We start from the raw sequence: 26,410 nt of genomic DNA on the forward strand, positions 1-26,410 counted from the left end.
TATATATATATATATGCAAATTAAAATAAATCAGAAATCATATAAAAACATGACATTTACTTGAAAAGTACAATTACTTCAAAGTACAAGGATAATCTCTTACTTTTAATTTATGAAAAGGATTCGCAGATTGTGCAAGGAGTAGCTCAACCACTGCAAGATGACCACCAGCACACGCCAAGGAAAGTGGTGTGTGATCATTATTTGTCGTTTGTCGATTGACATCGGCGCGCTTCGAGATGAGGAATTGAACTGTGCACAAATGGCCCGCTCTACAAGCCTTCATCAGTGGAGTCCTACCTCCTTCTGATTCATGCTCCTTAAATACACAATGAATTGATATAAATAATTCGCACAGAGATTAAATGAGAAATTTAACGAGACGAAATGATATGGGAAAATATATAAGAATAAATTTTTGCAAAAATTTGAGTATTATACAATTATAGTAAAGGCGTACTAGATCAGCGCCAAATTGCAATAGAAGATCAGCAACGTCAGTGTGACCATTCTCGCATGCGTATGTCAGTGCTGTATCTCCTGTCTGCGTCTGAGCGTGAACATCTGCCGCAGATTCCAGTAAATATCGAACAAGATCCAAGTGCCCTTCCTGCGCAGCCTCCATTAGAGGAGTAGATGCGCCCAGTTCGATATCCGCTCCTGCCTTGATTAAAAAATCAGCAACTTCCAAGAAACCACCGCAACAGGCCAAAGTAAGCGCCGTTTCCTGAGTTTCCTCAGTTTGAGCATTGATGTTTGCACCTTTTTGTTGAATACATCCATTATATTCCTGTTGTTTAATGTTACATTATGTTCATTCGAACGAACAACAAAACATACCTTGGCTCAAAAGTAAAGCAACCATCTCTTCATGACCTTCGCGCGCTGCTTCCATCAGTGGAGTATAACCCTCGTCGTTAACTTCTTCGATATTTGCTCCACGTTCGATCAGAAGCATAGCCAGGTCCACGTGACCCCCGCAGGCAGCTAATGTTAATGGCGATTCAAAACTATCAGTTGGCATATTTACTTGGGCACCTGAATCTAAGAGTAAACGAGCAACTTCCACGTGACCGTCCATTGATGCCTCCATAAGGGCGGTATGCATCTCGTCGGTTTTATGCTCCTGTAAAAATGCATAGAAACACTATTGTTTGTAAAATATCAATATTTGAATTAAGATTAGGCCGCGTAAAAAAAAATTCTCAGACCACACATGTTTTCCATTCCGATCTCTTGTCATGTGATCCTATGTACTGGAAGGCTTTAAACTGTACTAAAACAATTCGAGACAAAGCGTCGCTACTCATGTAGCGTTAGTTAAAAGTATAAATGTAGAGGAACGTTAGATCAACTGAGCGAGATATTCGGTGAATTAAAATGTTAATAGCCAACGAGGTTCACTTCCCATTAGAAAGCGGGTAGTTTTTGGAGGAGTAATCATAAGAATGTCATTAGAAAAGTTGCATTTCTTCTTTTTCCGAAACTGACTTTTCAGAAAGGAGAAGATGCAGCAACTTGCCTATCTGCATGTTCAGTGGAATGTGACAGGTCCTACCAATGCGATTATTTTATCATCTGTAGAGCGCACTTTATTCCATCTAATATTATCTTTACTACATATTGCAGAGAGAAGGATGAAACAATCATTGTTATTTACCTGATCGGCACCAGCTTCTAGCAAGAAACGGACCATTTCTAAATGTCCCTTGTAGCAGGCCAACGTTAACGCGGACTCTTTAAATTCATTGGAATGAGTATTGATGCCGGCTCCATGTTCAAGCAATATCTTAGCGACTGGAACATGCCCAGCGCTTGCCGCTTCCATGAGAGGTGTGTGACCATTCTCATTGTGATCCTCGACATTGGCCCCCGAATTTAGTAGGACACGTACAACTTCTTCGTGTCCACCAGCGCATCCATACATAAGGGGTGTGTTACCTTTGATCAATATAATTACATTTGTAACAATATACCGAAACAACACCACGTAACCTCAATAATCTTTACATATAGCGTTAAGAAGCTAATGTAACGTTTTACGGTATATATTACGATATAAAAGATATACAAGAAACGGTTAGATTTTAATTTTTACCTGACGTAGACTGAGCATTAACATCAGCCCCATGGGCAATCAGTAAAGATACAATATCTACATGCCCTGCACTAGCAGCTTCCATCAAAGGGGTGCAGTCCCCCTTGATGCCACGATCTTCTACATTAGCATTCATCGCCAAAAGTACCTGTATCATAAAAAAACGCAATGACGGAAAAATTTCATGATAATCTATGAAATTAATTTCAAATAAATTATCTTACACAATTATATGTATCTGCATACAATTATAATGCCAACTTCATGTCCATGATTAACATGACAGTTTGATAAAGGAAAAAAGTTGAAGTATGTATGTATATAATGTCTTCAAATCTCTTATGTATATAAGAGATTTGAAGAATGTATGTATTTACATTTTAAAGAATTTTTCCATAAGAACACATTTCTCGTGAATCTCTCATGTTAAGTACATAATAATAAAATTAAAAGTAATTTCAGCTAATTATTATTAATTAAGTAAATCACGTAAATATCACGAAAATGTAGTTACGCAAGAACAGTTGAAAATAGATAAATGTATCAAAAATAGTGTCTCCGACAGTAAAGTTAAGTTAGAACTCCCTTATTTTCGAGACAAAGTAACAATCGTACACTGTTAAATAATAAGTAGTTTCTTAACTGTTTGAGTAGCTGTAATAACAACAAATGTAATACAAACACAAAATGTTGAATTGTTTCGACAATTATTAAACACATGCCAAGAGATTTTATTTTTATACCTTTTTTTATCCTTACAGCCAATACACAATACATAACATTACCGAATAATACGTCCGATATTATTTACTTTCTGATCTTTTTACATAATGAGAATTACTGTACCAATGTATTATTACAGCCATTTAAACTAAACTACCAATATTAATTACAACACCTGCACAAATACAATGAGTATATAATATAACGTGTACACGGTAAAATATGCGTATCAAGAAAATGACAAAGGAGGAGAGGCAGCATGCGCCAACGCGCGCACACAGCAGAACACATCTTTACTTATGAGAGGCACTATAGAGTGTCTTTCATAAGATTTTTTTTTTTACAGAAAAAAAGAGACAGATTTATACGATATTAAGTTTATGAAATCCATAATCGGAGGGCTCATCACGCACGCATACATATACACATATCGCCGCAATGAAGATTGTACGTTAAACGTGTGAACCGGAAATTGTTTATTCACACGCACACACGTACTCGGTGCATTTCAACTCGGTGCGTTTCTAACAAAATATCATACACGTTTCCCAGATTAAGATCGATGTAGTGATAGCAGGATACGAACTTTTTGGAAATAACTTGGTTCTCACGAAACCAAGGGAAAAGGGAAAGGGATCGTAGACTAACGATTATTTGAAAGCAAACCTGAGCAAGTTCGTAGTAACCAGCTGAGCAAGCGAGAGAGAGCAGACTTTCTCCCTCTTCGGTGGTCTCGTGGACACTTCGGCCCTCCGTTAATAATTTCCGAACGGTACCGACGTCTCCGTCGGTGCACGCCTCGACGAGAGAACGCTTTTCGTTCGGTGTACGCGGATTGTCACTGCGCATACGTGTTAATGCTGCCGCAGCTTCATCCAATGCACAAGAAACACTCGATGTTAAGCGACGGAGAACCTCGTGGTCGGGCAAGTGCTTTCCATCACCCGATGATAGTTTCCCAATGCCGGCCGCTTCGAGAAGTGCTTCGAGACGCGCTTGAGTCTCAGGATCCACAGAACGTTCGGGATCTTCAGGTGTCAGTAAGAATTTCGACGACTCGGGATGATCTTCGTCCAATTCAACCTGATCGATCGCAAAGCACTCCACCTACAACGAAATATCTGTCGATAAAGCTAAGTTATATAATAATAAAGAAAGAAAGAAAGAAAGAAAGAAAGAAAGAAAGAAAGAAAGAAGAGAAGAGAAGGGAAGAAAAGAATTGGCTATAAGAAATTATTCGCCGCCGTCTATATTTCGATTATTCATGCTCTCGTGATTATACACTTGATTGATCTGTGGCATCTTCAAACAAAGGTACGAGATCCTGAGATGAATCTCGATCGAGAGAGATGAGAATGTGGAGGGGAATGCCTCTTTCGTTTCGACTTGGACGTATTTAGTGTCGTCGTGGCGAACGCGCTCGCGTCATGATCGAGTTTTGCGCGACGGAACCGCACGTTATCGCCACTGCGAGACAATAAACGTAAATCGGGAACGCGCCGGGTGAAAGTATAATTGTGTGTTTTCTAGACTCTATAGCGAGCGGCAGTGGTGGCGGCCGCTACGACGAGATAAGCGATGTTACGAGCGCTTAGCGCGCGGCCGTTCCCCCGTGGAGGAGCCAGGACTGCCGAGAGGCAGGAGAAGGGAGAGAGAGGGGGAGGAGGAGCGGCCCCGCAACGACGGCGGCGACGACGACAGCGACGACGACAGCGACGACGACGACGACGACGACGACAGCGACGACGACGACGACAGCAACGACGACGACGACAGCAACGACGACGACGACGACAGCAACGACGACGACGACGACGACAGCAGCGACGACACGACACGATACGACACTGACACTTGCACTTGCACGACCTGTGGTCCCTATGAATGGTACATATACTCGCGTGCAATACTTACACGCGAGCCATGCGTCGCTCTTCCGCTTATCGCCTCTCTTCACCCCGTCTCGAGCTGGCACGATCGGCCGTCGTACATTCGCGTCGGGACACACGCGCACACATAGCGCGCGCACGACGAGAGAGATCGACGGGTTCTTTCCCTTCCACGCCGTCGAAACGGAAGGAGACGAGGAGGAATTCCGTACCAACACCGTCGGATATAGAATAATATGGTCGCTTCCACAATCCACGCGTGCATCGACCAGCGAGCGAGTGCTACGCTACGCGCGGAGTGAAGCGGGACGACGACGCCGCCTTAAAGCCGCAAAGCTTTAAAGTAGTTGGGCTAGAAGCGTAGTGAGAAAACGCCACCGATACGGTACGCCGCGAACGATTACGCGAGCGAGTACAACTGACGGAGGAGGTTCAGAGGTTGGACAGACGAGCTAATCGTCACACCGCGAGCGAACCCGTGCGGACACTCGCGACTGTTCGCGAGCAAGAACGCGCGGCGTATTGCGGGAAACCCACTAGGTGGTGCGCCCGACAGCAGTGCGACGAACGCAGTACACTGAACACTCACGCAACTCGCGCATCCCACGTACACGACACGGAATATGTACTGCGCGCGAGCGCGTCATATGTGCGTGTGCGCGCACGCACACGCGGATCGACGGGATGGATGCACGTGCGACGCGCGTTGCTCTGTGTTTGTGCGGTGCACCGTTTCCTGCACAACTATGCGCGTGCAAGCATGTATTCTTACGTACGTATATAACACACACTTACGCGCGCGCGCGCGCGAATACTTTACCAGCACATGGCACACGCTCTGACAAATATAATACATACACATGCATGCCAGTCATTCTTCTCTTCTTTCACTCTTTCTCCTTCGTTTCTCTTCTCCGCGACTCTTGGAGTCTTACGCTCGAGCGCGAGCGCGAGCACGGGATTGCCGAGGAAGGAAGAAGAAAGAAAGATAAAGGATAAAGGATGGGAAGATAGGGAACGGCTACGGCAATCGAACACTGCACCTCGGTGGATCGCGATGCTCCGCGATGCTCTCGTGTACTCTCGTGTGCTCTCGTAGACATCAGAATGAAGGTGCAAGTCGTTGCAACGCGCACGCTTGCACTATAGTGAGAGAAAGGAGTGGAGAGGAGGCAACTGGCAAAGATAGGAGGATTGCGTGAGCGATCAGCGAATTCGCGAGAGATGAAGCGACGACGAAAAGAAAGCCTCAAGCGCTCAACGATGTCGTCAGCAACTGTTAACTCATACATGTATCTCCTCCTCATGGGTTATATAACCCTTTCCCGAATTCCCCGCTGACGTTCTTCCTTTCTTTCTCAACTCCGGTCCCTTCGTCCTTCCACGACCACGACCACGACCACGACCACGACCACGATCACGACCACGATTACGATCGCGACCGCGACGACGAGGTTACGGCGAGACTGGCCATCTACGTGTACGCATCTAGCGAAGCCAAGACCACCTGGTGGCTGATGCGAAATCTAACCAACACTTATAACGATAATACTCGACGAGTGGGTGAGATGGAGAGGAAAGGTGGTGGTGGTGGTTGTACAAGCGAGACAGAGATTGTGTGGGAAAGAGATACGTTTCTCGATGCGATCGCGAACCCTTAGGACGACCTCGACCACACTCCGTCTAGATAGAACTTGATCGACGACTTTATTTTGCTCCAAGTAAAATTCCAAATGTAATTCGTCGAATGTCTAAGTGCTTCACCAGTTAATCGCTGGTTGATAAGTTACTGGAGTTACTTGCCCTTTTCTTCGTCGAGCTCCGATCATTATTTATTCAATTCTTCACTACTCGTTTACAGGTGATTTGATAAAATTTATGTATTTGTGTCATGCAAAAAAATGTGCAAAGTACGTTTACAGATCTGCTTACTCAATTGCAGACGGATATATATTATATATATGTATATGTATACATAATACACGTGCGCATGTGTGTACAGGGTGTCCCGAGTTTGAAATTTTTTCAAACTCTTCTTACTGTGCAGCTATTCTGATTAGCGAATTTCTCGCGATGCTCTCTGTGTGTGTCTGCTCAAATGTAAAAGCAAAAAGAACATTTCAGCAAATATGCCAACGTAATTGACTTTGCACAATACGTTTTTATACAGCGACATAAATACAATTCTATATGTACATGTACAGACCTTGGCAAGAGAGAGAGAGGAGGACGAAACAAAGTCTAGAAATTAAAACCAATGTTACAATATTAGAAGAGAAAAAATAGCTTCGACCACATGACAACAAAGTCAATAAAAAATTCGTCTTAGATTCAATTTAACAAACTTTTGCGTGAAAATTTGACTACAAACTTACTTGGTTAGATAGAAAAGAGTATAATTCTTATGAATTTGTAAAATAGGTATTGTTTAAATATAGTCTTGAAGCTTAAGAGTTGTTTTGAAGGAAAAAAATTTGAAATAAAGGAATTGGAAATGTGTGTCCATTATTAAGAGAGCTGCAACATCTTCCTTACGCAAAAGTTATCCAAAAGTTACGCATCTAAAAGCCTATCACATCAATTAATTCTTCTATTGGTATTAAACAGATTGCAATCTATCGTACAATTAAGTGCTAATTAAACACTCGTGTAGATACTTGAGAATTGGGCATCCAATGTTTGGCAGAAAATTAGACGCATATAAATACAATGTGCAAGAATTAATGGTTACTAGCCTAGAGAAATAACACTGGAAAAAAAAAACCATAATTAAGACATTGGTGCCTCTCTATATAGACTTTAATAACTTTAATTATTATAGGTAAACAAGAAATCACCCTAAATTAACTAGGTTTTTTTTTTGGGTCTTTGATTTATCTCATCGATATTGTCGGACGTTATAAAATGCGATTGTAAAAGCGCATGATAATTTGTGTCAAACAAATTCCGATTGGTATTTTTATGAATTTTAGGTTATCATTGTATTATCAATATTATCCTCTATCGTAAGTAATGAGAAAAAAGGCAAGGAACACAGAAACCAATTGTTTTTGCGATCGATGCGATTCGCATCTCGACCTCAATTTTCCTAAATTATTATCCTCAAACAGCTGTACCATAAACAAGAATGTGACAACAAGAGTGGGATTAAATTTGTGCGTTACAGGATAGCGATAGAGCACTCCAAGACAGAAAGAGACATTTAATCGGTGAGTGTCAGTAGATACAACTTTGTAAAAAGTATTGTATTCTTTTCCCTTACGAAAGTATTGATCCCTCAAACAATGATGATCCAGGTCAAATATTTCCTACAGAGCCTGCAGCAAATTTGACATTTGACATTTGACTGACAAAGTCTGTCGAGCACGTGTTACCTACGAGAATGTTAATTTCGATTAACCTAAGCAGAACTTGTATTATTTGGATCATCATGCTCGTTTCTTTGATCATCGACCTTACTTGATGCTTACTTATTACTTTGCATACAACGAGCTTATACTACTAACGTTTTTTATAAAGACAATTTCTTATTACTTAATACATGGAAAGAGAAATTAGATTTGAAACGATCAACTATGTGATTAGTAATTCCGTAATAAACAGTCCCGTCGACTGTTAGTATTAATCATTATGATTAAATTAATCAGATCACTGGTTATTTTGATTTACAACACAAACGATTGTATACAATATGATTGTATACAATATGAAATGGATGTAATTAAAACTAAATTACAAACACTCATTATCCTCTCGCATTATGTCCGAGGGTTACCTTGAAAAAAGTCAAATTAAAAATTAAGTTAACGCCGAAAAAAAAAAATGTAATTAAATTAAGAAAAAATGAATAAACTTTTTAATTGTTTAACCTGGCACTACCGAACCCTGCGAAAAATTGGTCTAAAGACCAATGTATGGAATTGGCCATACGTTACTGTAGTGTCAAACGTAGTGTTAAGGCACTCAAGAGCTGTTAAACCCGATTCTCATGAGTTTGTACATTCCGCCTGAAACTCGCCGCGTGACGCAGCGCGCAGGCGAGGAAATCCTCGATACCATTGCCACCTTACGCGCGTGTCAAAACTTTTTCCTCCCTACAAACGTACGTATAAATTACTATAAATCACGATCCAACGATTTATTAAAGCAGACTCAAATATCAAATAGCAGACTCAACTGCAAGGCGACACTATTTTGTTGATCGAATCGTAGTCACTTTAGAATCATAAAATTACTAACTGACATTCCCTTTAATGATTTATTCTCCTTATCACATTTCTACCTGTTGCCTACGAGTAAGGGGCGATAACGAATGAAATAAAAAATTGTTCTTAATTATCTCTCGATTATTCGCTTTTAACCGTTCAGAAAGACAAGTATACTTTTTTGTCATACTTATCAACAAATTATTTTGTAGTACAGTTTAAAATGTGTAGGATATATATATATGTATGTATGTATGTATGTATATACCATACATATAATCTTTTGAATGAAGAGAATAGAAATTTCAATTATTGGACTTGTTCTTTTTAGAGAGCTAAGCTTTTCGCTTATCTTCATCACATCACGACTCTCTTTTTCTCACCAACCGTGGAAAAGGAAGAAAGATGAAGTATGCAAGAACCTCAGCTAAAAAGAACAGACCTATTTTCAAGTGTACCCTTCCATAGTCTCTGAACGAAAACTATCTTGGCACAGCGACGACTAGTCATAACCTCGTCGTTTTCTCTGCTTGACTTGAATGTCCTCTCACGCATACACACGAGACATATGCCAATGACACGCGCGAGTTTAAGCACATGTACATGGAAATCACGAGGAACATCCTAGCATGTGTGCGCGTAACGGTCGTGTGTGGATGGATGTCGTTTCACACGCACTATTCACACACACATCAGACGCGCGCGCGCGCGCCACGCACACACGCACGTCGCGTAGATCGTTACGATCGATCTGGTATAACGAGCGCGTGCATGCATATAATGTTGCCGACATCCTCGATGCAACGATGCTGTCGCGAAAATACGCGTTAATACAAATAGGAAATGCCAGAGGAAACGCCAACGGGTGGAAAAAAAGAGAGACCAAGAGCGAGAAAGATAGAAAGGAGAGATACTCGAGCGAGCTCAACGGCAGATAATTCGAGATCGGAATTGAGCGCGCGTTCCTAGAACTGGCGAACGCGATCCAACGGAGATAGCGCGTGTATCCGCCCTGTGAACAATGACGAGTGTGTCAACGTCAACGTCGTCGTCGTCGACGACGACGCGACGTCGTTGCCGAGAGAGAGGGAGAATAGGAAGACGACGCCTGCGTAGGATAAAATCGGCGTGTTTCACGTCAAGAAGCTTGGTTCGTTAAGACTATGCTCGTTCGCGAACGCGTGTACACGTATTCATGAGCGTAGGCCATAGTCTTGCACACACTCACACATTCTCCCTCCTTCCCTCTCTCGCTCACTTACACACATACATATACACATACTCTCTCTTTCTCTCTCTCGCCCTTTCTCATTCCATCTGAGAACCATGTCCCCACCTTTTCTCTCTTACTCTCACGTCCTGTTGGCCGTGCACACGGTGAGGCGAAATCTCATCACGTTGCATCTAGGCGCGCGCGCGCGCGCACGAGAGAGCGAGAGAGAGAGAGAGAGAGGGCGGGGGGAAGAGGGAGAAAGAGAGAAAGAGGAGCTCGCTTAGGATTTAGCGTTAGCGTTTACCTCGGAAACGCTGTCCTCCTCGCTCTCTGAGGAATCTGTCATAAAGCGCGGTTGTAGCTCGGAGAAGGTCTCAGTCTCCGATTTCGTGGGACTCGAATTCGAAGACTGGGGAGTCGACGACGTTTTCCCAGTGTCGTGGTGAACGGTCGCTGATGGTGGTGGTGGTAATACCGCTGCTGCTGCTAACTGCAAGGCTGGCTTCTCGAGGCTTTTCTGGCTATCCGAGGTCGTTCCTTGTGCTACATTCTGCATCTTTACCCCCCAGATAAATCATATGACACACAGTTACCCCGCTGATATAGCCGTACCGCGGCGAAACACACACCGTACACTCGAAATCTCTCCGCGACTGTGCGACTATAAGCTCTCGGGAGGCGAACGGTCGTCGTCATTCACGTAAGCTAATACCCGCCATTTTCACTATGGCCGACGACGGCGAGTAAGATCAGATCAGACTCTCCAATATACCACTATTACCACTTTTCGCTTTTCGTTCTCGTTCTCGCCGCTCGCTGCTGCTGCTGCTGCTGCTGCTGCTGCTCGTGCTCGGTGCTCACGCCTCGCGGTTGGCCGGCCGCGCCGCGGATCGCAATGATCGCAGTGATCGCACATTCGTCCGCACACTCGGCCGTCCGCCGTCGCCTTAGTCGGCTAGCGCGCGGCGCTTAGCAATTCTCAGCTTTGACGATCCGCGGCGCGGTTGAGCCTTCATTCTGCTCGATTTCTCGATCGAGCGTTCGCGGCTGCGCTCCCTCTACGTCTACACCACTGTCTCTACACTACGCTCTGTTCACGCCACACGGCATACATACATACATACATTCATGGCATTCATGACATTCATAGCAATATTGGCAATGGCACAACACTACCGTTGCCATGCTCCACGCTACGCGTTCGCTCCCTTCGCTGTGGCCTGTGGTGTGTGTATTCTTATTATTCACCCATGTTATACCGAGTTCAGATTCCCACTCGAGTGTCACTCAGATATCACTCCGTTCTTGTTATTTATCATACATTAGATAAGGATGACATGATACCTGGTGAGCACCCAGGTAGGAATCTGAACACGCCTCTAAACAAAGATAGGATGATAAACATTAAACTTGAATATCCGGCTGACGTTTCCAAACGCAGCTCTACCTGCCCTACACTGCCACGCGTGTCGTGTGGCGCCCAACTTCGATTGCGCACAGATACCTCCACTCGCCGTGTCTCTTCATCTGTTTATTCTTCGAATCGGATGATTCGCCGTCAACAGCGTCGAAAAAAAAAAAATCAAGTTTCCAAGTAGAAAATATCTGTTTGAACCATTAAAGAACGTATTGGTAGTTTTTACATAATTTTACGTTTAGAGAGAGACAGAGAGGATATACTTGAAAATGATGAAAATATCAGCTTCATTAAACAAAATAATAATAATAATAATAATAATAATAATAATAAGTGGACACTAATTAATTTTTCAATAATTCAATATTAATTTTAAATTTGAATTAAAAAAATTAAAGTTGAATACAATTCTAGCAAATATAAACTTTTATTTCTTATCTAGATACAGCATCCTAGATTGATTTCAAGTAGACAAAAGAGACCAAATAATTACAACAGGTTGCGATATTTTTCAAGCGTTCATTTGTAAAAAATCGAATTTCCTTTATATATTTTTGTAATTTAAATTTTTTTTAAATTTTCCTTAATTTTCAAAAGATACGAGAGTACACATGCAGAAAGATTAACCTAATGCTTACGTAGCTAACTCACTGTTCAAAACATGTTCATCTTGTAATAAATATATTTTGTATTTTATTTGAAAAACCACTTTTTGCAAGTGTTTGAAGAAAATTTTATGTTTCAATTATTATAAATAAGCACAAGTTCTCTCTGTTGAAGAAATGTCAATTCAACTCTGAATGATGGAAGCCTTACTTTAACTTTGCTATTTGCACACTATTTATTTTTATTACAAAAACGGTTCAATGTTTATTTCCATCGCAGAACATGGAATATTTAATTCAAACTTTGAGAGTACATCGGGATGTAAAACTCCCATTTTTCCAATCGCTTCACCATAACAGACAATTTCGGCACATCGTTGAGGGAAAAACGTTGGGTCTGCAAAATACAAAATATAAATTCTTTTGTCGTTTTATTGCGTAAATCGAATATTCTATACGAGTATAAAATTCGTATAGTTATTTGATCAAACGCGGATACATTCCAAACACCATGTATCTTACCATCAGCTGCACGCAGATAATATCCACTTTTATCCTTGTTAGCGCTCCAGGGTATCTCTAATAGTAATAGCACTCTATCTACCAAACCATGAATTATCTCGAAACCAGCCGATTTATTAGCATATACTGCGCATAAACGGCGATTGTTGCGCGCACCGACTTCCGCCGTGTCGTCTCGCAATACAACGTCGGAAATTTCAAACAGTTTATGAGGCAAAGGCATCCTTTTATTTGCCGATATTGTTTTAAGTAATCCCGGTAAAAGTGAGGTACGCGCAACCTGCAACAAATTATTATTTTTTTTTAGTTATTAAGAGCTGCTATTTTACATATTTCAGTTCGAACGATATTACAATCGAAATTATTTTATATTTCAGTTCGTTTCAACGGTTACAGTCAAGGTTTTATATTTTTAATATTCTCTTAATACTTTTAACATCTTCCTCTTTTTTTTTTTAATATTTTCGGTTTACCTGAAACTCCAAAGTTTTTGGATTGGATATATGAACTGCTGGTACATCCTCTATCTTGTATCCTAATTTGTCCGCTATATCTTCACGCGAACACTATAAAATAATTAAATGCAAATTTTAGAATCCACTGAAAAAAAAATATATATACACACATATATATGCATACATATTGTTAAACATGAACAAACTTTTTCGAAACATACCAGTGAGAAAGTCAGTGCTTCGGTGAATCCCGCTTGAGCTAATTCTACCCGTATTTGGTCGGTAAGTTTGTTGAGTGGAAACTGCAATTCACATATTTGTACGATACATGTGGCATCGATACATGAAATTATATTCAGAGTTTATAGAATATTTACTTCTGCCGCGACTGTCGATATATTTGGTATAGTTTTTTCTATTTCGTTATATCCGTAAGCGATAGCGATATCTTCATAAATATCGCAAGGATGTATCACATCATGTCTTGTTGGTGGAATTTTTACCATTAATGTATCCTTATCTTTCATCTCGGATTTTAGAGACATTTTTGACAACAACTCAGCAACTTGATCTGGAGTCTGTCTAGAGGGCGAGAGAGAGAGAGTGAGAGAGAGAGAGAGAGAGAGATATTTTAAATAACTATATAGTTACGTTTACAATCATTATTACATATGCAACGCAAGATTCAATTACGTACTTAATACCAATGTAATTAATCGCTTTATTGTAGTTGATTTCTTCTGTTCGATATTTTAATTCTGGATAATAGAAAGTTTGATTATCGGGATATACTACTTCCACAATTTCGGCTGTATATTTTGTATTGCAATACTGACTGAAAGCACAGACTATCGTGTCCAACACTATCCTTGCCTACAGATAATGTATAATTTGTAAGAATTTGTAATAAAATTACATGTAATATTTCATATATCAATTAATAACATTAATTATTGATATCTTATAATTTTAAATTATTACTTTTAAATAGTACTTGCGTGCATTAGAAATATATATATACATACATACAATGTGTAGAGTAGCATTATGCAACATACAAATGTACATACCTTTGTAATATCAGTTGCTGTACATTCAATAAAAATATTCTTTGTATCAAGTGTGATCTTCGAATGATCCCCATTGATAATAGGAGGGAGAGATAAAACAATACCATTACTATCATACACCACGGGATAAACAGGACTATCTTTTATAATGGGTAAATATTGTTTGAGCTGCGCGTGTGTCTGGAAAAATACAATACAACAAATATATAGATATGAGGTTTCTTTCTTTATATGTGAAACTATTTATGGAATTAACAAATATGGATGAGAGGAACTGCATACTTACTGCATACAATTGTATAATTTCTTCTCCTGTATATTCTTTTTCCTGATAAAGCGGTTTAAAACGTATCTTCGATGGTGATCTAGCATCATATAGAAACGGACCTTTAACCGTATCCAGGTCATGAGTTCCAATAGAAACTAGACTACGTTTTCTTCCTATATTCTGATGCAGTTTATCTTGAAGATCGATAAAACTATTATAAGATTCTTGCGTTAAAGTAACATCTCTCAAAATTGCAGCAACTATATGCCCTCTTACTTTTAAGCACTAAAGAATAACGAGATAGATAATTTAGTGCTAAATAAGTGCATGTATAATGTAAAATTTTCTTTTCATAATTATTCTATACTACCTCTGGGCTCATCACTATCCTTTCCATTCCTACATTTGGTTTGATTGCCTTGTAATATGGTATGGATATCCTATTTAAGAAAATAAAACTTATACTTTGAAATATAATACTTGAAAAATGAAATTTTTGTTATTTAAACTACAAGAGCATATAGTGCAGCATTTACTTGTTCAAGAATACAAGCAGTCCAGTAGTTAGGCTTTCTAAGCACAAAAGATCATATCTATTAGCAGGTATATCAATTTTGTAGATAATCTCTTCAGAGGCATCTATTGTACCTTGATCAAAACCTTGTTCCTTTGCTAACATTTGTTTCTCCGTTGTCTATTTGCAAAAGATCAAGTAATTATTATAAAGTAAAATATACAAATTGTTAAGATAATTCAACACTTACCACTTCATCTAGCTCTAAACCAAATTTGAAGCATAACATTTGGAACTCATTGTCAGCTAAAGCAAGGTTTAAAAGTTTATTAAAGATTAAAATATTTATAATACATAAACTAACTTTACTAATACTATGATAACATCAGTAAAAACGCGCGCGCGCGCGCGCGCACACACACACACACACACACATAATATATAAAACTTACAATATGTTTGGCCTAATGCTTCAAATAGAAAGTCACGTCTTATTCCAATAGTTGGCATCTTTATGCTACAACGATCTCAGGATAAACAAATAAGTCTTTGATATCTTTTTTTCACTGTAATATCACGAATCTAATTAAGTTATTTGTAATTAAAAGTCACAATAAACTTTTAGGTTAGGTAATATTACCAAAATAAATTTCCATCAAATTACTTTATTCCGAAACAATTAGTATAGCTTTTTGGTTTGATTTAATAATCCTATTTACACCAAATTGCTTTAATTGTATTGAAAAGTTGTCACATACATCAAAATGAGTAGTCTTACCGGTTATGTGACATCAGCAGATACAAGCAATGCTGGAATTGTTGGAAATGGGAAGAGGCGTGTAAATCCGCGTATAGGTTTACAGCAGTATCGACATGTGAGTCAAGAAAAATAATATCTGATATAAATTTATTCATTAGCTAACATATCTCGCTTTTATTTTCTCTCGAAGAAAACATATTTATCTTGTGAAAAATGTAAGAAAAATTACAATTTACAGTTTCCGCAGTTTTCCCGTTGCAGGTTAGCTTGCGCGGAGTTCAATGCGCATTAGAAATTGACTCTCGGACAAGAGTTTCTTTTTTTATTTAAATGAATTGTAAATGATATATATATACACATACATGTTCGTAAAGATCATAGTTTATTACATAAAAAAATTATAATGGCACAAAAATTGTAACACAAGTTAAAAAATATTAAGAGTTTGTACATATTAGTTATATATTATTTATTTCATTTTTATTAACAACTATGGTACTTTTGTATCATAGTACATATAAAAGTTAAATTAAATATATGCTTTATTATACACATGAAAGAAAAGAATGCTTTACATACAAAGGTATCAAAAGCTATTAAATTATTTATTCCGTTGAAATCGAGTTTGTAAACAATACACAGATATTTTTTTCGAAATACTGACAGTATTAATGTTTATTTGTTTGGAAATATTCAGCTTTGTATATCTGACAAAAGCACAATAATATTTATAATATTTGATTTGACTCAAAATCTTTTTTATTTCATACCTATATAAATAATATCTTGCTTAAAGTATATATAGTGACATACTCCAGAAAAATGTCTAATGTAGTCTAAATCATGCGCGCGCGCGCGCGCGTGTGTGTGTGTGTGTGTGTGTATTATAAAGTTTACCTATATGTTAGACAGATGTCAAAGAATCTTTCTCCATAATACTTGTTACAAAACTCCCATTATTACAAATTGGTTGAAAATAACTTGTATCTCCAGCATAAGCAACCATTGCATCAAACAGTTGCAGAAAAAATGGAAAATCTTTACAATGGTTGCTCATTTCAATTGATCAATGAGCTGATCATTCTAGAATATATGAATTTTATATATATATATATATATATATATATATATATATATACACATATATTAGAGCAAGAAGAGAACTATATTAAATAAAGATGTAAGGTAGATATAAGGTATCAAAGTGAACGAATAAGAGAGCTTACCCATATAAGTAATAAAAAAACGACAAAAGGTAAAAGGCTAGTTTAATCCATCCTTCTCTATGGTACATGGACAAGTCATAAGCATTCATTATGCTTGTAGGATCATATAGGCCTGATTCTGTCATCAGAGGCCTGTTCATGTATCTCCATACATGATAAGCTATGAGTGGGATATTGATAAACAGCGAAAAGTATTGCTCGCTAATCAAAAATAAAAGATTGATCACAACGTGCAGTATATACTCTGGTAGAACAAGCTGAAATCAAGATATGTAATAATTAAAGAATCTGTGACAAGTAATGTCTTTGTAAACAAAACATTAGCAGCGCATTATAGTAGTTTGCCAGCAGATTTATATAAAATATTGGCATCAATCGCATCTAGTTTAAATCCATCGAGAAAGTCTATCAACGTAGTAAGAAGACTGAACGGAATCGATCTGGTAACAATCATTCAATTGGTATATATTACTCAAATGATTACAAAATGTACACTTTGCTGAGGTTCTATAATTAATTTGCTGTCCCTGCTTATAGATTCTATTTCTGCTGGCATTCCACTGATGAAATTTATAACAGACGCTGCAAAATGTGTCTTGATAAATTTGGCTGTCTAAATGTATTATTAACATCCAGTAAACGCATGTCTTACCGGATTTAAATTATTACATTGATCGATCGGATTTTTGTATCCAGTCTTTAACTCATCGAACGTGATTACCTAAAAAGTTTAATAAAAATTATTAATCATACATAATGATAATACATAATGATAATACATTATCACGATATATTGTTAGTCGTAATAAGGTTATATCAAAATTTATATATATATATGTGTATATATATATATATGTATATATATATATATCGAAATGTCTCGCGGATTCTCACTACCGTGAATTACCGCGCGAACATTTCCTATGAGAGACATACGTGAAATATCGCGAAAAATATTAGAAACGCGTCGCCGATTAACGCCACAATATATGAAAAAGCAGCTAAGTTGAATGCCATTCTGCACGTATGGACAAAAGCCCACGAAAGCCACCAACGGCACCAACGAACGAATCGCGACAAGTCCGGATATCAAGTGGATCACGTGATACGCTCGCATTATCTGATACGAAAATACGAAAATAAAAATACTTACGCTACGACTTTTTATTTGCATTCTGTCGTTATCGATCAATCATTTTAATCGATATTTCAAACTATATAGATTAGATTTCATAATGCTAGCTCGTTTTTTCCTTATGTTTGTCTTATTGTCTTACATGGATTTAATCGTCAGTCATTCCAAGCAGCCAATTTCAAAACTTATCTCGCGATGTGTAACACACAGCTGTGTGTTACAAATTTTAATTTACTGGTAAAATGTTTGTAGAAATATAAAATTTTGCCGATAACATATATGATGGCAGATTGACTGCGAAAATCGCCAACACAAGTTATATATTATTTTCCAAATATTTAATATGAAACGAATCATTTGATTAATCAAATGACACATTTTGTTAAAAGATTTCGTTAGATTTCTGTTTCTTGATTTTTCAACTGTGGTAAGATATGATCTTTTAATTCTCATTCAAATCTGGCAACTATTGTCACGCTGTCAACATTTTATTTACTAGGAATCTGTTCTTTTCAAAAAGAACAGATTTCTCAATTTACAAACTATCTTTTTTTATTTGGAAATAGATCGGGATATCGTATATTGTATGTGGACTTTGAGACACGCTGAAAATATGTATTTTATTGCTTTCATCAGCAATAATACAAAGCGTATTTACAATTACATAATTAGTTGTGAATATTACAATAAATAATCAATAAACAATAAATTTTTTTCTTAAATCTGCCTCTTGATTTTGCTATACAAATTTTTTTAATGGAACAGGTTACATGCGTTCCCATAAATATAATTTTTAGACAGTCCTACTGAGATCTGAATTCACATAAGTGTGATTAAGCAAGTGCTGAGCTTCCACTCTAGTGTTCGCTCCCCCTTGATCGTCCCATCTTGAATTATAACTCGAAAGCATTTCTCTTTTGGGCCTCAACATGTGCCTGATATTGCCATAATGTATATCCATTTCTTTAAAAGCGTTTAATAAGAATATGGCAATTATAACTACAAGAAAGCCACAAGAGGCACCTAGAATATTTTCCATGCTCATCTTTGTCCATTCCCTGAATAAAATTGCGGATGCTATTATCACTAGAGTTGTAAAGAAGACGTAATAAACTGGCGTCACGATAGATGTGTCGAACAAGTCCAGTGATTTATTCAGATAATTCATCTGTATCATGATGCAGAGGATAACGCTAAATATAAAGACCCACGTTAGCCAATTGGCAAATGCGTTCTTTCCACCAGAGATGGTCTCCTTCAATGCCAAACCCAAGCCTTTGCAACTCATGACGGTCAAAGAGCCAACAGATGAGCACAAACAAATATATACCAAGATATTTTGCTTGCCATATGCTGGACCAAAGTGGAAGATGATGGACAAGGTAGACATTACTACGATTAAAACGTATAACATATAACCTGGTTCTCTTATTTTAATAATCAGTTCGCTTAGACTGCTGATCTCCTCTTCTTTCGGTGAATGTAATATTATTACTGTGGAACCTAAAATACATAACAAGCAACCCATCTAAAAAAGAAAAAAACAATAAAAATATAGTATCTGTATATAGAGAATAGATATATACAGATTATTATTTTCAATATTAATGTTCTGCCTATACAAGTAGTTTTCACCTTTCCCAAAAGATTTAGTTTTTCATTAAGATATCTAGATGCTAATACTGCCGATATCAGAACACTTAAAGCGCCCAATGGTGTTACAAGTGACGCTGGTGCAAATGCATACGCAACAAAGTTTGCTCCTTCTCCTATGCCCACTGTAATGTTTATTTCAAATGTTTTTACATGAATGTTATAAAAAAATTGTGTCTAGAACGTCTTTGAAATTTATACGTACTAGATAAAAGACCAGCCCACCACATCCATTCTTTTAAATAGCCGAAACCACCAGACGATGCACGCAGTCCACCGTATTTTTGGAGTTGAATTAAAGCCTTCTTTTTTATGATAAAACTGGCACCTAAATTAAAATGACAAAGAAATAATTAATTTTTGTACATCTTTTTAATATTTTTAGCTTTTTTTTCTACAAAAGCATGATAATTAAATAATACTACCACTGGTACAAATTAAATGTAAAATATTGATTCTTGACATAAAATTCACTAAACTAATATATCACATCACTAACCTATAAAAACACTAGAAGCAATTGCTAGTCCTAAACCGATGTAAAAATTTGTCGTATCGTAATGTGTATCATCGTTCCTCATTTCTGGAATAGAACTCATTTCCGACTCTATCAAATTAATATTGATTTCCATTCAATTATACATTTTCATTTTTAGCCGATTACATTCGGTAAAGTATCAAAATGACTACAAAATTGTTTACATATTCTGGTATGTATGTACATAGTTGATAAGCACATTTTTTTCTTCTTCTATCAATCTCTAGTTGGTTTGCCTATCTCACACCACTTCACACAAAATACATTTTGGGTGTGTTCCGTAGTCTATTTGGTTTTCTATTCCTGCACTACAGACTGCATTCGATCTCTTTTTCTCACTTTCGGTAAATATAAAATTGTAGCGGATTGCTACATATAATAAATGTAGGTAATGGAGAAAACTCAGATTCACAAATAACAACGTTCATTTATTGTCACATACAATATCATATCGCGACAACGTAACTCGATGTGTCTCGTGTATCTGCGCGGTTCTTCTTCTTCTTCTTCATGTGAAAATGGCCCCGATTCTAACACAAAGTCGATACGGCCAGAATCGAAAATGCCGCTTATGCAGTAACAAAAAACAGTATGCAGAATACGAAAGTCTAAAAGAGCAACATAAACTCAATTACGCGTTTGAAGTGGATCACACTTTCTAAAAATAATGACGCAACAACATATCCGACCATGTCGGTAGACTCACCGAGACTATTCACTATCTGCGCGTTGAAGAAGAATCAACAAGAGAGAGTGTCTAGATGAGAATTTCGGTATCGTGTTAGTGAGAGCGCGCCATCTGGTCGCGGAGTGTATGAGTCTAACGAGTACAGGGTGTCCCATTCATCACCGGTCGATTTGAATTTCGCGCTATTTTTAAAACGTCAAACCGATTAACCTCAAACTTCACATATGTCATCTAGACAGATGGGAAATTAATCATGGAAAAGTACACGGTGAAAGAATTGGTGTGCAAATTATTTAGGCGTATCACGATCTTAGATTCGGCATTGTTTTAAAAATAGCGCAAAATTCAAATCGACCGGTGATGAATGGGACACCCTGTATAAGGCATGGTTGATGTATAACTGAAAGAGTGTGAGAATGTGTGTATGTTTGTGTGTGTGTGTGTGTATGAAAGTGTGAATGTGTCTCCACGAAACGTTTTTTTATCTCACTTTGAATTCTAAAAGTGTACACTAGTTCAGCCACAGAAAACAGACCTCCGATATTCACTGCGTCAGTGCTGAAAATCTATAATCTATGCTGACTATAGAAACCCTTACATCAGTCTGGCCACCTTCTCCCAATTTGTGATTGGTCCGACATTTTTTATCCATTCTATTTAATGCATAATAAAAATACATTATTGACCGCAGCATAGACTTTTGCATAACGCATAATACATAGTGCATAAGGGAATCAATCAATCGAAATTCTTCTTTTTCATGGAATGGGAGAAAAGGAAAGATTCTAAGGGCCATTCCACTTAAACTTGCATAGCGTAAACATATGCATAAAGAAAATCATCCAATCGTATTTTACGTTTGCCTTTATGACAGAAATGTGATTGGATAATTTTTTTATGTATATATATGTTTATGCGGTTATGTAAGTTTGTATGGGTATACTCTAATGGCTTATTGTAGAATGGCCATAGAAACGACGAACACAGACTCTTACATAAGGCATAAAACACGAGTTAATAAGAAAATCAACCAATCACAGTCCTTTATTTATACACAGAAAGAAAGGAAATAAAAAACTTTGATTAGTTCATTTTCTTATGCATTATGCGTCATGCTCGTCTCGTCTGTGCTCCCCGCTTTATGACCATTCTACAATAAGCCATTAGTCATAAATCAGAAGTTAAAAGTTAAAAATTGACGACTGTGATTGGTCAATTTTTAGCTTTTGACTTCTGATTTATGACTAATGGCTTATTGTAGAAGGCTCATTAGAGTATATCCACACAAACTTGCATAGCCGCATAAACGTATGCATAAAGAAAATTATTCAATAACATTTCTTTTGTAAAAACGTGATTGGATAATATTTGTTATGCATACGTTTATGCAAGTTTGTGTGGATGTACCCTATTTAGTTGATTCGCTTATCCGCTATGCGTTATACGTTATGCAAAAGTGTGCTGCGGCCTTAAGCGGAAGGAAAGAAATAAAGAACTTTGATTGGTTTATTTTCTTATGCATTATATGTTATATGCTTTACGCAAAAGTCTGTGCTCTTCTTAAGGGCTTCGAGATACATGAAATGCAGAGCATAAGCATAACGTGAGACCGTTGGACCAATGAGCATCGAGCACAATGTCGCCATATTGGGCGAGTTCAAGACGGCAAAGCTGTTAGGCATGCTTATCGAGCGATTAAATATAATTGATTGGATCTATAAGTAACAACCAATTATGCTCATTTGTTCGGTAAGCAGGCTAGCCGCTTTGTAAACTTGAACGCGCTCAATGATTTACATAAGATGCTCATTGGTTATTGGCCGATTAATAATAGACCGATCGCAATAAGACTAATTCAATGGCTGCGTTCAGCGAATTCAATAATTGAGTGAGCGCTCGCTGCTATTGATGTACTCTTTCAGATCTAAAATGCTGATTGAATGATCTAAAAAAATATACCAATAACAAGTGCTCACTCAACTGTCACGTCTGCTGAACACAGCCATAGCAATCGGCTTAACGAGCATCAATTAATCGATGTTCGATTCGATTATACTTGGAAATTCGATTTCTCTTATTATTGTATTCATATTCGAATAATTTCTCTAATTTTCTTTTAATCAATCTTATACATATTTTATTATGCAATTGATCAGCATGTACAGAGTAGGGCGGATTTCACTGCTTAAATAATTTTTAATTACTCAGAGATACATAATATTGTATTTATTCTTTAAACCAGTTCACAAATATATGTATGTAATCAACATAATTTCAGTGTCAATTTATAAGAATAAAGACATTAAAAATTTAATATTAATATATAGTATTATTTGTCGCAAAACTTTTCAGCATTAAATATATATTTATATATACAATCAATACCCAAGTTACAAATACATTGGCTATTTTAATAAATTAAATTAATTACTCTTTCTTTACATTACAATATGTAAAGATATAATGTAGACACACATAATCTCGAGATGTATGGCATATGTACCTTTATGTATTTGCTGTTTCATATTTTCCAAAACATGTCTCAGATACGTCGAGCACGTTATATGGAGAATTATAACATACGTGCGGAGATAAAAATTGGTAAAAGTATTATTACTTATTACTAGCTAAAATTTCCAAATAAGGGAAATGACGTAAAAAATCGATTGCACAAATATCTTGCCGTTGTGAGTAAATAAATATATTTATCTATTGTTACACTTTCACACTTACAGTACACAGTCGTTGAAAAATATATGCGAATGCATGAATACATATATGTATATTCACAAGTGTATATATGTGTACACACACACACACACACACACACACACACACACACACACACACACACACACACACACACACACACACACGTGTTTTGTTCTGTAGCAAGTTACTTTATAGTAAAGTAGATACATATAAAGAGATTATTTTTATTGCATTTGCAAGTATATCATTTTTCATTACGAAATAAGTTTTCTTTTCCGATTGTTATTACATCACAATCAATATAATAACTAATTTTCACTGTCGTTATTATAAAAAAAGATGTTCTTTCTATATAACACGCACGCACGCACGCACGCACATATACACATATGTATATATATATATATATATATATAAATATATATAAAATAAATTAAAATAAAATTTTCTGTAGTGTGAAAACAAAACTGTATTAATCTTACTTGTTGTCGAACAAATTTGACAAAAGAATAATATTTCGTGTTTGAAGACAATAATCTCGATTTATGTATATGGTAGTAAAGTAAAGTAAAGTAAAGTAAAATAAAATAAAATCGCTTAGGCTTTTTCCATAATGGATACATATTTAAATGTCATCAATTCGACATGGATAGGCATGGATGTTGAAATTGCTTTCAAAGAGGAATTAGACGATAAATCGAGATTATTTTTTCTTTCGCTCTTGAGAGATATTTATAAATTTTGGTTGTAATCTTCTTTCATAATCAAGATCGCATATATATCACTTGTAATCGTAATTATTAAAGTATATTTCATATAATCATGCAATTTATCATATAATTGTATCGTAAATTATTATATAGCCACTATTAGTACTAGTAGAAAGAAAATACAGAATAACGGATTCACCATTTGAAATAAGCTTGTCTGTGTTGTACTGATAAGTGGTAAGTGTATTGAATGGCTATAATATATCACCATATACTTCGATATGTGATATAACTACACCTTCTATCATATTATTATAACGTTCAAACAAGGAACAAGTTAATACATCAAATAGAATCGCCGTATCATTATCGACACGTATGTATCTCAACTGTACATACACAGTAGTAGCGAACATGTTTAACATGCAATATAATAAATCAGAAGCACATTTTGCACAAACACAGCATCGCGCGTTGCGCTCGTTACTTCCTGGTTTTTTCTTTTATTTTTTTTTTCTTTTTCATATGGGAAATTCTCTGACATATTCAGTATTCGATCTCTTGCGTATTTGACACGCAAAAATAACTCTTAAAAAATTTATTACTGGAAGGGTCATTTTCGTGCTAAATCTATAAACTTCAGCAAAAATTATAGTTTATTATTATAATAATTAATATCGTATTTTATTACGAGAGTTTATTTTTCAATAAACTTGATAAACTGTAGTATTTATACCAAGAAAATTTATTAAATTTTCAATTTTTATTAGTCAAGAATAATAATAATAATTAATAAGTGAAACAATTATTCTCTGTCATTTACTTTATTAATTGTAACTTCAAATATTGTTATAATATTCATTCAAAAAACTTGATCAGCTGTTTTCTATTTTACAAAATGTAAAATATTAAACATTTTACATCGTAGGAATTAACATAAATAATTATGTAATAATTAGCATCAGAATCATTTTCATACACCAACAGAACCAGAATCTGTGTCTCGGCAAAATGAACAATTATTACGAATATTTTTATCAAGAAATTACGAATCATGAATTTTCATTTAATAAGAAATACGATTTTTTATACAAAGTCTGATCCTTGCTTTCCTTTTACTTCCTTTTTTAAATTACTAATACTTTGCATATAACGAAAGTAATAATAAAAAAGAGAAAACAATTTCGGTTGTGTGGCTAGGTTCAATATATAACAGATAGTCCTCGCTGAAGCATCTCGCTGTGTGTGTGTGTGTGTGTGTGTGTGTACTTTAAGCTTTTTACACACGCGCGCGCGCGCACTCTCTCTCTCTCTCTCACACACACACACACACACACACACACACACACACACACACACACACACACACACAATTTTATAATTGTACATACGTGTACGCGCGCGCGTGTGTATATAAAAATTTTGCATGTACATTGAGAATTTATTTCCCTAATAAACGTAAAATTTTTTCCTTAATTGAAAGAGATTAAAAGAGATCTTTCAAAAAGTATGCAGAATTAATTTTCTTAATCATGAAAACATTAATTGCTAAAATACTATTGTTTTAAATATAAATATTTTTTAGATAATTAACACATTATCATAAATATTTCCATTAATTTTTGTTATTAAAGAAAGTAATTGGAAAAATACTTAAAAGAATAACGTTTTACTTCTCATTAAAGAAAAAATCTCAAGTGCTTTTTAAAACAGTGCTAATGTTATGTATTGTAATTATTATACATATATTGCACGAAAATCGGTGAAAAAAGTACATACACGCGCACATACAAAATTTATAAACTCATATAACATAAACATTTTATCGCAATTATTATTATCATTATTATACATAATAACAAACAAAAACGAATAAAATTGCACTAAATATATGTATCTAGGCTAGCTACAGAGAATCTACGCCGATTGATACTTTTCCATTAATTTTGCATGATTATATTATATCGTAGTCATACATAATCTTAATGATTTAAATCTCGACAAAAATT

General features: G+C 36.4%; 4 protein-coding genes across 8 annotated transcripts in view; all 4 read right to left on the reverse strand.

The window, feature by feature from the left end:
* LOC108751404 (ankyrin repeat domain-containing protein 17) overlaps positions 1 to 11,061 on the reverse strand; it is a 25,813-nt gene extending 14,752 nt beyond the window's left edge. For all 3 annotated transcript variants that reach the window (XM_018491567.1, XM_018491568.1, XM_018491566.1), the window contains exons 1-7: positions 10,433 to 11,061; positions 3,488 to 3,928; positions 2,099 to 2,246; positions 1,661 to 1,941; positions 841 to 1,126; positions 461 to 762; positions 104 to 319 (exon numbers count right to left, since the gene is read on the reverse strand). In XM_018491567.1, coding sequence (XP_018347069.1) covers positions 104 to 319; positions 461 to 762; positions 841 to 1,126; positions 1,661 to 1,941; positions 2,099 to 2,246; positions 3,488 to 3,928; positions 10,433 to 10,684 — 1,926 coding nt within the window. In that variant the 5' untranslated portion in view covers positions 10,685 to 11,061. The remainder of the gene's footprint in view (positions 1 to 103; positions 320 to 460; positions 763 to 840; positions 1,127 to 1,660; positions 1,942 to 2,098; positions 2,247 to 3,487; positions 3,929 to 10,432) is intronic.
* A 1,232-nt stretch (positions 11,062 to 12,293) lies between these two features.
* On the reverse strand, positions 12,294 to 16,009 carry LOC108751344 (phenylalanine--tRNA ligase beta subunit). 3 transcript variants are annotated; one of them, XM_018491458.1, is made up of 14 exons: positions 15,758 to 16,009; positions 15,620 to 15,690; positions 15,432 to 15,545; positions 15,230 to 15,285; positions 15,002 to 15,159; positions 14,836 to 14,905; positions 14,484 to 14,750; positions 14,198 to 14,377; positions 13,825 to 14,000; positions 13,505 to 13,709; positions 13,349 to 13,429; positions 13,146 to 13,238; positions 12,673 to 12,952; positions 12,294 to 12,547 (listed from the first exon to the last, which is right to left on the reverse strand). In XM_018491458.1, the coding sequence occupies exons 3-14, from the start codon at positions 15,487 to 15,489 to the stop codon at positions 12,396 to 12,398; spliced, it is 1,776 nt and encodes a 591-aa protein (XP_018346960.1). In that variant the 5' UTR covers positions 15,490 to 15,545; positions 15,620 to 15,690; positions 15,758 to 16,009; the 3' UTR covers positions 12,294 to 12,395. The 3 variants fall into 3 exon arrangements, with proteins under 3 accessions (XP_018346960.1, XP_018346959.1, XP_018346961.1); XM_018491457.1 differs by lacking the exon at positions 15,620 to 15,690; XM_018491459.1 differs by lacking the exon at positions 15,620 to 15,690 and having other exon boundaries at positions 15,432 to 15,561.
* Positions 16,010 to 16,426: 417 nt separating this feature from the next.
* LOC108751368 (protein cornichon) lies at positions 16,427 to 18,396 on the reverse strand. Its single transcript, XM_018491489.1, has 4 exons — positions 17,902 to 18,396; positions 17,618 to 17,686; positions 16,966 to 17,222; positions 16,427 to 16,822 (listed from the first exon to the last, which is right to left on the reverse strand). Exons 1-4 carry the CDS (start codon positions 17,980 to 17,982, stop codon positions 16,798 to 16,800), a joined length of 432 nt encoding a protein of 143 aa, XP_018346991.1. The 5' UTR covers positions 17,983 to 18,396; the 3' UTR covers positions 16,427 to 16,797.
* Positions 18,397 to 18,833: 437 nt separating this feature from the next.
* Positions 18,834 to 20,987, reverse strand: LOC108751447 (magnesium transporter NIPA2). The gene is made up of 4 exons (XM_018491655.1): positions 20,253 to 20,987; positions 19,959 to 20,081; positions 19,736 to 19,878; positions 18,834 to 19,628 (listed from the first exon to the last, which is right to left on the reverse strand). Exons 1-4 carry the CDS (start codon positions 20,383 to 20,385, stop codon positions 18,894 to 18,896), a joined length of 1,134 nt encoding a protein of 377 aa, XP_018347157.1. The 5' UTR covers positions 20,386 to 20,987; the 3' UTR covers positions 18,834 to 18,893.
* Positions 20,988 to 26,410: the final 5,423 nt, after the last annotated feature.

Source organism: Trachymyrmex septentrionalis, unplaced genomic scaffold (genome assembly GCF_001594115.1).
Source record: "Trachymyrmex septentrionalis isolate Tsep2-gDNA-1 unplaced genomic scaffold, Tsep1.0 scaffold44, whole genome shotgun sequence".
Classification (NCBI taxonomy): Eukaryota; Metazoa; Arthropoda; class Insecta; order Hymenoptera; family Formicidae; genus Trachymyrmex; species Trachymyrmex septentrionalis.

Coding starts and splice junctions, on each gene's coding strand:
- LOC108751344 (XM_018491457.1), bottom strand. CDS start 15,489: ATGCCAACTATTGGAATAAGACGTGACTTTCTATTTGAAGCATTAGGC. Junction 15,160..15,229: donor GTTTAGAGCTAGATGAAGTG/GTAAGTGTTGAA, acceptor TTTTGCAAATAG/ACAACGGAGAAACAAATGTT. Junction 14,751..14,835: donor GGATAGTGATGAGCCCAGAG/GTAGTATAGAAT, acceptor GTTATTCTTTAG/TGCTTAAAAGTAAGAGGGCA.
- LOC108751368 (XM_018491489.1), bottom strand. CDS start 17,982: ATGGCATTCAACTTAGCTGCTTTTTCATATATTGTGGCGTTAATCGGC. Junction 17,223..17,617: donor AATGTAATAATTTAAATCCG/GTAAGACATGCG, acceptor TCTTGATTTCAG/CTTGTTCTACCAGAGTATAT. Junction 16,823..16,965: donor TTTTTTTATTACTTATATGG/GTAAGCTCTCTT, acceptor CATATATTCTAG/AATGATCAGCTCATTGATCA.
- LOC108751447 (XM_018491655.1), bottom strand. CDS start 20,385: ATGGAAATCAATATTAATTTGATAGAGTCGGAAATGAGTTCTATTCCA. Junction 19,879..19,958: donor GTGGGCTGGTCTTTTATCTA/GTACGTATAAAT, acceptor TAAACATTACAG/TGGGCATAGGAGAAGGAGCA. Junction 19,629..19,735: donor AACTAAATCTTTTGGGAAAG/GTGAAAACTACT, acceptor TTTCTTTTTTAG/ATGGGTTGCTTGTTATGTAT.